Genomic DNA, 12320 nt, shown 5'->3' with positions numbered 1-12320 from the left:
ATCCTCTAAAAAATGTGAAACATATTTTAATAAGCATGGTGAAAATTGTACATTGATATCTTAATCAGTTTGAAATATATCTAGACGTATCATGACTTAATTTACACCTCGTACATAATTTTACCACAGACCAATAATTTTGTCATAATTTGGTATAAAACAATATGCATTTTATTTTAAAATGGCTTTAATTTAACAAAAATATCAATCATACTAAATGTGAAATTTTCTCACAGCACTCAAAAGTTTTTATGGAGGGAGGCTAATTTTTGAGCTTAGGAAAGAAAGCTGAAACCGCCACTGGTCACAAAACGGTCACAAATACCCTTTATTTGAGTATAAAGATGTCTCAGCCTTTTAAAATACTTTTAAGGTAATGCAATCAGATTTCGGAAACCGCAATAATATTTTTGTCTCACCTCTTTGAAGACACATTTTTCTTTGAAGACATAAACTATAGAAAGACATCTAGTCATATGACGTATTTTAATTATTCAATAATGAATAATTAAATGATTTTATTACTTCCAACAAAGCAACAAAAAATACGAAGAATAACAACATCTTGGAATGAACTGGCTATTTTTACAATTAGTGTGGCAAGTACAAAAATATCAGAGTAAAATAAATTTTTACTGTCAGAGTCCAGTTTGTAATCATGTTTTCAGCCGAGCCGCTCTTTTTGGCATCTCTGTCTTATCACTAGGCTTATCAGTACACTACTATACATTACACACTAGATAACAACTGGCTTACAAATTAGAAACGTTAAGTTGCCCAAGTAAAACTAAAACGTAAAAAATATATATTTGTAAAAATTATGAAATTAATGTTAAAAACAGGAACCTACACACCTTAGTCATTTAAATTCAATTTACTTTAAATTATTGTTAATTTTGAAGTTAAATTTAATTATAAAACCAATTATACTCTTCAAACGATATTACAGTTATCATGAGTGTAGAACATAATAGTTTTATATTGTTTGCAGACTGTATGTCATATGGCAATTGATTGAACAATTTGGGACCAACATAGGAAAACGAATGTTAAATGTAGACTTATTTATTTAAGGAGTGTGGCAAATTAAATTTTATATACTTCTAGTCTCATATATTAGATCAGTACTTCCCAAGTTGCTACTTCTAAGCTAAAATGACCTAAGTATTTTAAAGATAAATCAATTCTGCAAATGCAATATTTTAAGTTGACAAAAAAGGGGAAAACAACTTTCTCTCTTCCGCTTGTATAAAATAATTCTCATAAATGGTTCTGAACTACTCTTAATATATCTATTAAGTATATATATATATATATATATATATATATATATATATATATACGCTTAATATAAGCGATTCAATGTTTATTGAAATAAATTAAATTCGGCTATTGCCATTTATACAAATTTAATGAATGTAAATAGAAGTCATTTGACAGGTATTTGGTCTTCCGATCATATGTTAGTTTGGTTATTTAAACACATATGTGAAAGAAACGGCCAAATACAAAATAATTGAATCGTAAAAAGTGAGGGCTCTGTGGTGTAATGGTAGCACATTCACCCGGCAAGTGAGAGATCCGGGTTCGAGTCCCGGCGGAGCAAGTACTTTTTGCGATTCAATGTTTATTGAAATAAATTAAATTCGGCTATTGCCATTTATACAAATTTAATGAATATACATACATATATATAATATACTGTTATTCTCTCTCTCTCTCTCTCTCTCTCTCTCTCTCTCTCTATATATATATATATATATAGCGAATAACACCGTATTCTATTCCAGCACTTGCACACATTTTGCAGTGAATACAAACAAAGAGAGAAAGTTTACATTGTGGTTTACATTTTTTCAAATCCACATTTTTTGCTGTTTGCAGTACGTGCACAAACATTTTAATAACCATCCCTTGAGATAATACCAAAGATTAACTAGAGCTGCACAGGTAATCTTGGAACAAAGAATGGAACAAAGAAACTAGTAAACACCAGTTCTGTTACGTAGGTCCAAAACTGTATAATGGAGTTATAGAACATTTTGGCAATGAAATAGTACCTATATGAAGGAAACCTAAATTCAAAATGAAAATAATCCAATATATAACTGACTGGCAGACGTAATTAATCACAATCTGTTGTACTGTAAGTTTTCTCTGTTAACTGTGTCATCTGTTGTTATCATTTCATAGTTTTTATCTATTTTATATCGCTGTAGTATATTTCTTGTTATTATATAGTATATCTGTTGTTGTAACTTTATAGTTTATGTCTTGTTATATCGTTATATTATATTTCCTTGTTATTTATTATATAGTCCAACTGATGTTATTACTTTAGTTTATATCCTTGTTATCACATTATAGAATATATACTTATTATTTATTATATAGTATACAGATTTTGTTTTATATAGCTTATTTTAAGAGAGTATGGAGTATATTCCTAGTGCATGGTCTGGAACAGGATGTTGTCTCTGTTACAAAATATAAAATATATAACTTATAAATAATTGCATAATGTTATCACTTTATTATAGTCTATGTCTTGTATTGTTGTATTATGTTTTATTCCTTTGTTATTTATTATAACTGTATAAACCATTATGTAACTTTATAAGCAATTTCTTCTATAGCTCGTTGTTGCTGTATGTTTAAGGTTGTGTCTTAAAATCTGTATGATTGTGTGTTTAAAAATAATTGTTATATAAGATGATATCTGTAATTTTGTTGTGTTAGATGAAATTTGGCATATTTGTTAAAAAGTAAAATTTATAGTTGCTAAACTAAATACAGTAAAAATAGGTATTTCACTTCATAAACAGGAACAAGAATAAGACATTGTGACTGCCACGAAACTTAAATAAGTATATGATATTTGTTAATTTGTACTATTCTAACACTCGCGAGCCTTTTTTGTGCTTGGGTATAGCAAAATTGTAAGCTTTGTAAAATTCGTCGAATAAAAGATTTGCGCGCGCGCGCGCACACACACACACACACACACACACACACACACACACACACACACACACACACACACACGAGAGCACGCAGAGAGAGAGAGAGAGAGAGAGAGAGAGAGAGAGAGAGAGAGAGAGAGAGAGAGAGAGAGAGAGAGAGAGAGAGAGAGAGAGAGAGAGAGAGAGAGAGAGAGAGAGACACACACACACACCTCGCGTATTTTCTTACAATGTCTTGGATAAGTTCGTTGCCCAACTTGGTATGCCGGTTCCTTTCAATGTTGTTCAATTCATCTTTAAAAAATTCACAACTCCGTTATTTATAAACCTAGAGGAGAAAAGTGTTCTAGAATGCTTATAAGATTGGTTATAAGATATTTTTAATATTACTGGTTATTACCAGTTCGACACCTATCGCAATGCTAAAACAAGTTTAAACTGTGTAGAAAGTAGATTTTTGAAATATATTGACTGCGGTCGTTGCCAAACTTAGTACGCCATTTCGTTTCAATATGTCGATTGTTATTTATAAACCTAGTAGAATGAACTGTTCCGGAAAGTTTATAACTTGTAATACAATTTTAATTGTCAACATTTGTTTATATTTTGAGTACAAACATACAGTTTTCGAAATATTGAGTACATGTATTAAAATGGATTATTAATATTTTTGTTGCCACCAAAACTACCTATTTCTCCGATGAAGCTGAAGGGACGATTTAAATATATTTAAAATATTTATATAAAATGTTTATAATGGGTAGTTATAAATATACAAATATCATATACTTATTTAAGCTTCGTGGCAGTCACAATGTCTTATTCTTATTCCTGTTTATTAATTTAAATACCTATTTTTACTGTATGTAGTTTAGCATTCAAAATATCAACGATATGCATCCAAGCGTCAACTTGTGACTAAACATAAACGAAATGACAATTGAGAATAAATTGTGAGAAGTGTTATGTATTGTAAACGACAAACTAAGCTCCTCATGAAGCCTTACCAAGACAGACTGTTTACATACACGTTATGTACGTCCTGGAAAACATTTTAAAACTTCAAAGTTTAAACCAACTCCGAGTTAATATTTGGTTTTAAAAACAATAACACATTTCAAAATTAAAAATTACCACTTGGATAACTACCACTGTCACACCTATGAAAAGAAGTAAAGGTGGCTATTTTTCTCAAAAATAATATCATTGGGAAAAAATGATTCAAATAATTCAAAGCTTTTGGGTAATTCAGTGTAAACCAGCAGGCTTCCGAAGGTTAACTAGTTCCAGAGGTGTGGGGGTGGTGTAGGGCAACGTACACTCTAGAGTTGCTTCAATATCTGGACGTTTCAAGACCAGGACTTATGAAGTACAATTACTCCGGAAATCTACCGGAATCTATTGGATGGTGAGCCAAAAGATATTGTTTGAATGAAGATGTCTGTGTTGCGTAAATATATTAGTAATATCTCTATGAACTTAATGTTTCTTAAAGAGTAACAAAAAAAGAAAATTGAAATTGTATAATGTTTGTCAGTCTATTAAACCATCACAGAGGGTGTAGTGATGAGAAGTTTCAGATAAAGGGACAGATCGTCTGGAGGGCGGAAACATATTACTTGACACTGTTATTCGGTTATCTTGAGATAACCGCTGTGACCACGAACGATAGTATGACATTGACTTCTCATTCAAGTTGTTTTGAATTTATAGCTGTTTTTGAGTTTTAACTTTTAAAATGATTGTAGGAGGCCAAGATAATATAAACTTTATCAGCTGGAATTTAAAAACTATGACTTGTTTGTTTATCCCGCAGACTAGACCACTTTTTAACGAGAGTGTGGTATGTAATAATAGTTCAGTCAGTCAATCGTTTGTTGCACTCTCAGCAATCTGAAACGATATGGGTAAGCTATTTTGATGTATTTGCGTCTTAGTCACAGCCGGAGAGTATCTAGTTAAATTATATGAATGAAAGTAAATGTATTTTTAATACTCGAAATTCGAAGCTGTAACCTTATAATCTACTTAATTTAATACAACTTTTCATCAGAATAATTATATAGTAAAATATTTATTTTACATAGTTGTTTGTTGACTGAGGACCAGTTATTTTATATTTTGCTTCAGACTCTTAAAACATACAAGAGCCAAAATGATCAAACCCCCTTTTTAATACTACAAACATTTTGAAACAATCACATAAAATGTTACTGTTAATGTGCTCTGTTGTAATGCGCGTACTTGTAAAATTGAACTTAAGCTGTATGATGATTGAAGAAAATAGTAAGTCGTATCAAATATAGTAGTTTCGATATAGATTGTGGAATAATACGTTTTCGTTGTAGACGTCGAGTACTATTTATTTGTTTCAGACCAGTGTAGGATATTCTAAAATTCGTACCCAAATTATAATATAGTTATTGTTTTTAAATTTGGCACTCAACGTACCCTATGTAGTCGTTAATATTTGTCAGGAGTACACTTGCTGTATTTCGTCACTGTACAATGAAATTTAGACAGTGTATTTGGATTGAAATGTAGATAATTTAAAATAAAATATAAAAATTGTACTGTCATTGAGCAATCAGATTTATTTCAAAATCTGAGGTTTAAGGGTCTTAGCTGTTCTAATTGCCAAAAAGGATTATCCCTCAAACAAAACCATTTCAGTGATTTAAGTGAAAGCCTTGACATACTCTCTAAATTTTGAAACCTGTTAGAGACCAATAATCGTATATCCTAGAGATCTTAACTTTACGAAGTTAAGGAGTTGCGCTGAACCGAACTCTTTCAGGTAGAAAATATAACAAAGGGATAGGTTAGCCGTATAACTTTCCATAAGCTCAAAACTTTAAAAATTAATAGTTTCATAACCTTTTAGGGCCTACAACTGCAAAGGAAAAGGTTCAAAGCACAATATTTAACATTTCATTCAGACCGAGAGGCCATTTGTTTGTCCCAATACAAGTCGCTTTCTTCCTGGTAAATATTAAGCTATATATCATATTACAGGGACCACTCAAGAACATTTTAAGGTCTTATAAAATACAACTGAATGTCTTTGCTTTGGCCACAAGAAGGAAAACGAGATTTAAAAGAGTCTTTATAAAATATAAATATGTCAGTTCAATCTAATCTAAATAAACACTTCTTGTGTTTTAATTTTATTTCGTAAGCTATAAGAAATGTGCTAGTTTTTATTCAAACAAAACATAAAAACATTTTAAATAATATTATTTAGTTGTTTTAACAGATCATCATAACCTTTTATATGTTTGCTACTCCGATACAGAAAATAAGGTATCGCAGTACCAAGTCAGATGCAAGTGTAAAATAACTGCCAACAATTTTCTTATAAAAACAGTTGAGTAGTTTTTCATAAAGCTTATATTTGGGGGATAATAATAGTTTCAAGAGAACAGTAGCTGCTAGAGGATGAAACTATATAGTCAATAACTTTTGTAGATGGAGGAAAATCGCAGTTGCCGCATATAGGCAAAAATCTATCTACACTCCGAAAGATTTAAAAGGTAGAATAGGGGTTAAACTTCCAGGCATTAGAACATTGTATAGAACATAAAATGTAGAGGCTGGATGCTTGTAGAGAACGACAGTGCCTCGTGGGTGGTGAACCCTTGCGGTAAACAATATTTATAAATCTAGAGAAAAAAAGTGTTCTCAAATGCTTAAAATGCTTAGTAAATACTTTGTAATCAGCATTTATTTTGTTTCTCGAATGGTTTTTGGGAATAATAATAAATGCAAATCCCATAAGAATGTTTCGGTCACCAAGGACTGGCGATAGGAATGCTAAAACGTAGGTACAAAAATAAATCTTTTAAATATCTGGACTAAGCTTTTTGGGCAGCTGGGTGCGCTGTTTAGTTTCATTAAAGCGGCGGTGAAATCTTACAAACTAAAAAATTCCTTTATTTATAATCCTATAGAAAAAATAAAGTGTTCTGCAATGCTCATTAGACTTAAAAGTTTTTTTGATACACACAGTTTTTTACTTAACATTTGTATACAAATTCAACATATTGAAGTTGTCCTAATGGTAGGACTTACCGAAAATTTCTACATAACTTTGCTGAACATTTCCAAAATATCCCACGTTCAAGGTTTGCTATACAATTCGGGTTTCAGAAACGGCAACAGTCCCAAAAATGAACCCAAACAAAAATTGGTCTTATAAATATTTTGGCTAAGCTTCGTAATCAGCTAGGTAGAGCCATTTGGTTTCAATTATGATGGCCGTTATAAGTTTCAAAGTTATTTTATGGACATATAAAAATTGATCTGAAATACTTTTAACATTTTCACAAAAATTGTTCTGTTGTATGTTGAACGGTTTACTAAGTACATGCAAATCCCATGAGAATAAGTTAAAAATATTTCAGTAGCATCACAAAATCTACACACTTTTTTTGGCAGGTTGTGTAGTACTCGTATATCTTGTGTGCTTTAATTCCACAGCATTTGTCGATTTTGGTTTACGTTTCATTAGCAATTGTTAAATAAGAGTTATAATATATAAATAGTTTAGTTATCTCAATTAAATGTTGTTCTTCAATATTTGGATAAAATATTAACGCGTAATGGTTTTTTACACAAATGTTTAATTTTACTTTTTTATGATAATACTCCATGCATTATATTACACAGTGTTTTCTGAACAAAAACATTTAAGGTTAGGTATGACCTTCATCAATCTTTGTCTCTTCGAAAGACATACTTCAACATTTTAAAATATTTCTTTAAATATTTTCAAAGTATCTTTGCTCTATAGAATAGTTTTGAAAAATGAATACTAGGGAACATATTTTATGTCTGCACTGTATTATTCATATACAAGAACATACTGTTAAAGCGTATACATTGTTCCAGATTCCATGGAGGCTGGATCAGCTCCAGACTTTCTCAACAGTGAGTTTTTGACCGAGTGTCTGCGGAACGAATGGAGAAATCAAAATATCATCATTGAAAGTTACAAGTCGTCACGAGCAGCCCCTCCTGGATATACCTTTATAAGCTGCCCTTTACGGGTTCAGATTAACTTCAAATACCATCCAGAAGACAGTACTATCCATTTTATTTCACTGATTGTCAAATCAGAACCACTCGAAGGACAGATAAAAGATGTAGCGGACCCTATCCATCTGAGTGAACCCGTATTCTACAGTAAGTTCGTTCCAGAAATTAACAATCTAATTAGTACTCAGCTAGTTCCCAAAAGTTTCTTTTCGCCAAGGCTTTTCACAGTGGTACTTGAAGATCTGAGAGAACAAGGATTTAAAAATGTAAGCAAGGCCAAAATGTTAGATTTAGATCATAGCCGGTTGTATTTTAAAACTGCGGCTACACTACACGCATTGTCTTTTGTCGTAAATAAAAATAATCCTTCACTTTTGGAGACGATTGGCAAAGAGAAGATATATACAAATGGTTTGGATATTTCAAATATTATAAAGAGCCACATAAGAAACGGACTGAAGTGTTTGAGCGAATGTACTGAGCAAATAGAGAGATTTAAGAAGTACATCAAACTGCTGAAAGATGCAATTACAAATCTTTGGGACCTATTAGTCGAAGCTCTAAAACCTAGTGCAGTGTTGAACACGATTAATCAAGGAGACTCTTGGACCATCAACATGATGTTCAAATACGATGAAGGAGGTAATGTTTGTGACATGAGATTGTTGGACTTCCAACTGTTACGGTACGGCTCTCCAGTAAATGACTTGGTCTTTTTCATCTGGTCTAGTGCGACTCACGAGGTGAGAAGTCACGGGCTTGAAGAGTTGTATAATTTGTATGTAGAAACATTCAACAACAAGCTTAGAGATTTGAACTGCAAGGAAACCATATCTTACGAATACGTGAGGAGTGAGGAGAGAAGGTTAAGTCCTCTAGCTCTCTATCTGGTGGCAGGCATGCCACCCTTTAACTGTGAGAACTCTGTTTCTAATATGGAACCATTCTTACATAAAGAAAATGAAGATGAAGAAGCTCTAAATATTTACAGGAAATACTACGATGAGCAATTTTGCAGTTATCACGTGCCCAGATATCTGGAACAGATGGAGTCTGTGGGAGTGTTCGATTATTTAGAACAGTGCATTCAGCTCCGTAATTAGTCTACCAGTTTGTGTGCCTGTACTAAATGTTAACGTAAGATGATAATGTTTTCATATTATAATAAGCAAGGGTAAGCAAGTACATGCATATTGTGTGAAGTAAGACGTGTGCAATTCTTCATTTAAAGTCCACATAGTGAGTTGACAAACTGTACTCAGTACATAAGCTAATCGTAAATAATTTTAATAATGGAAAAACAAAGATTTCTGAACAGTTTATATATGTTCCTAAACAAGGGATTTTTGAAGAGTTGAACTGACATCCGATGACGGTTGTTTTATTATATTATTTATCTTCTTGTTCTGTTTATATTTATATACATTTTGTAACTTTAAAAGGTTATTAAAATACAAGAAATGTATGATTTGCATTTTAACATAGTTTCATTTTGTATTTTAGAAGAAAAAGGTTAACACAACTTTACTCTTAAAGAAACGAAAAGAGTAATAACAATAATAGTATGGAGACTATAATTACTGTTACTGTTTTATCATTACAGTTTAGAGCTATCATACTGTTATAAAATAATATTTAAATATAATAGATAACTATCTAAAGATCTGAATATTTTAGACCTCACCCTAGACTCCAGATGGATACACCTTGCTTTTTATAGGCCTATTTATTGACGCCAGATGATGACTTCTTAGAAGTTTAAACTATAGTAGCGTTTACTACTGTTTGAACTGTTTGACGAATGTACGTTTATACGTTTATATATACATTTTATTTCTTATTTGCGATTAAATCAACGTTTCCATATTGTTTTACTAATTCTTAGTTCTTTGTTTTAAAGCGGAAATGTTCAAAATATGAACGATCGAGTTCAATATATTGAAATAAGGATTCCTACATTTTTACAACAGTTTAATCTAGATAGCGATTTTATACGTGAGAGATTTCATATATATATATATATATATATATATATATATATATATATATATATATATATATATATATATATCAAACTTTTAAAAAGCTTGGAATTTTTAGAAACCACTTCTATCTAGAAACCATATATTCCTATTTATATTTTGCGTATAATATCAAAACAGCTAGTCGCGTTGCGCTTCTTTCTCCTTGACTCAAAAGAATACAATACAAATATTCAAAAACGGTAGGCTGTTAAATTATATTAGTATTATATTTTAAAATAAAAGTCTTCAACACTTACCATCTGAAAACTGTATACACCCTAAACTTAAAATTATACATCTAGAATGTAGTATCACAGTTATGAAATACACATATTCTTCCCTTAAACTATAAGAAAATATTTTATTAACCTTCACTATTAAAAGTACCTCCGTAGATATGCAGAAAAATTACTAGGATCAAGGCTAGGAATGTTGGAATAGTAAACGAGACAAGGCTAATCAAGAATTAATAGCAATTGTATTATATGGTACAATTTACTTGAATACATGGATTTGATAAACTAGTAATTTTATAAGTATTGGGCATGGGGGAATTCGAGTGAGTACCCTCGAAAAATTGTTGAAGACCTAAGACTATTTAACCCAATTATTTATTTTGTGATTGGTAATTAGTTTACGAACAAAAAGTTTTTGATCATATGTCTGCCTTTCTAATTGAACTCTGAACTGTTTATCATCAGTAATTGTCATAGTTAAGTTTGTAGGTTAACACTAATGATAACAGTGCATTCACGTTGGACTTATCATTAGTTCACATGCAACCTAGTTATGAATATTGAATGCACTCTCAACTAATAAACATTCTTTAGTAACAACAGAATTCCCTCTGCCTTACTATGTTACTGTAGTTTTATGGCCATGCTACTATTACAGTATGTACCACAACTACTAGGATTTGTGTACCAGCAGAGATTGGAAAAACCGTAAATTATTTTGTTATTCTAGTTGTAGCTTACGCAAACATATAAAAACACTAGGAAGGTCTAAGATACCCCATTTGTTCCTTGTCAAACCTGCGACAAAACTTAACAATGATGGTCGATACATGGTGTCAAATGGTGTCAATCATTGTCGGTATCCTAGGGCAGGGCTGCCCAACCTACGGCCCGCGGGCCGAATCCGGCCCGCGAGTCAGTTTTATGTGGCCCGCCTTGTTGCCAAAACAACCAAATTTGTTTACAAGCATTTGAAATATTAAATAAATACAAATTTTGAGAACCAAGCAGTCCAGCCGATTTCACGTAGAACGAGCCGTATTCATTTGGTGGAGTATGAGTGTTGAAAGAAGTAAAGTAGTTGCAGACAGATTTCACTGACTACGGTGGTGGCTGCCGGCTGGCGAATAGAGCGCCCGTAAAGCACGGCACAGCGCGCGGTGCGGCGACGTAACCCCTACCCAACTCAAGGTCACCACTCGCCACGTAATTTGTATGTCCTAGTATCCTAGTAGGATTAATTAAAATCAATGTATTCAATTTATTGGTGACTTTTTATTGTTCCCTCGGAATTAGAGCAAACATCCAAAAGTCTGGGTTTATATTTATTTCTACTAAAAGAACCTAAAAACATAATATATTATAAACCTTTAAATAACAACTAATAAATAATAATAGATTACAATAATCAGTAAACAAGGGCCAAATAACCTTAAAACTCATATTTTGCACAAGATTTCTGGAACAAACCCCGGGAAATATGTTTTGTTTGGGGTTCCAAATCCCCTGGGATGTTGGCCCGCCTGGCCATAAAGGCTTTACAATGTGGCCCTTGGGTAAAAAAGGTTGGGCACCCCTGTCCTAGGGCATACAAGCTCAATCACAGTTTTGGTAATCTCGAAGCGGTTACTTGGGGAATACTCAATAATATATGGGGATATCGTACTTTATTGTATTTATATTCCAGTAGACCGGGAAAAGGATTTTAATTGTCGAGTATAGCATTTTTACTAGCCAATTTTAAATTTATCAAGTTGTGAAACGGCCAATAGTTTGAAAACATATAATAATTGTTTGTTAAGTGTAAGTTCAGTGAATAATTTCAGTATCCTCATAAAGTACATAATCTTAAACCTCATCTAGGAAATAAGGTTAACATAAAACTAATAATTTCACTTCAACTAAGTTGCTACGTTAAAATTTTTTGGGTTATTTTCATTTGAGAATCACAAACTGTATGACTCGCACAATCCCTTTTTTCCTTTGATATGGTTATGAAATCTGACACGATATGGAAATACTTTCTCTATATACGTATGATACAAACTAAATATTTGAGA

The 12320-nt window shown here is 31.9% G+C and overlaps 1 protein-coding gene across 1 annotated transcript; it reads left to right on the top strand.

Annotated features, from left to right (window-relative positions):
• The first annotated feature begins 4754 nt into the window (after nucleotides 1-4754).
• LOC124370047 lies at nucleotides 4755-9663 on the top strand. Its single transcript, XM_046828370.1, has 2 exons — nucleotides 4755-4870; nucleotides 7854-9663. Exons 1-2 carry the CDS (start codon nucleotides 4867-4869, stop codon nucleotides 9101-9103), a joined length of 1254 nt encoding a protein of 417 aa, XP_046684326.1. The 5' UTR covers nucleotides 4755-4866; the 3' UTR covers nucleotides 9104-9663.
• The last annotated feature ends 2657 nt before the right edge of the window (nucleotides 9664-12320 follow it).

Source organism: Homalodisca vitripennis, chromosome 1, assembly GCF_021130785.1.
Source record: "Homalodisca vitripennis isolate AUS2020 chromosome 1, UT_GWSS_2.1, whole genome shotgun sequence".
NCBI lineage: Eukaryota > Metazoa > Arthropoda > Insecta > Hemiptera > Cicadellidae > Homalodisca > Homalodisca vitripennis.
Note: the sequence above shows the minus strand (reverse complement) of the source record. Positions and strands in the feature narration are given on the sequence as shown.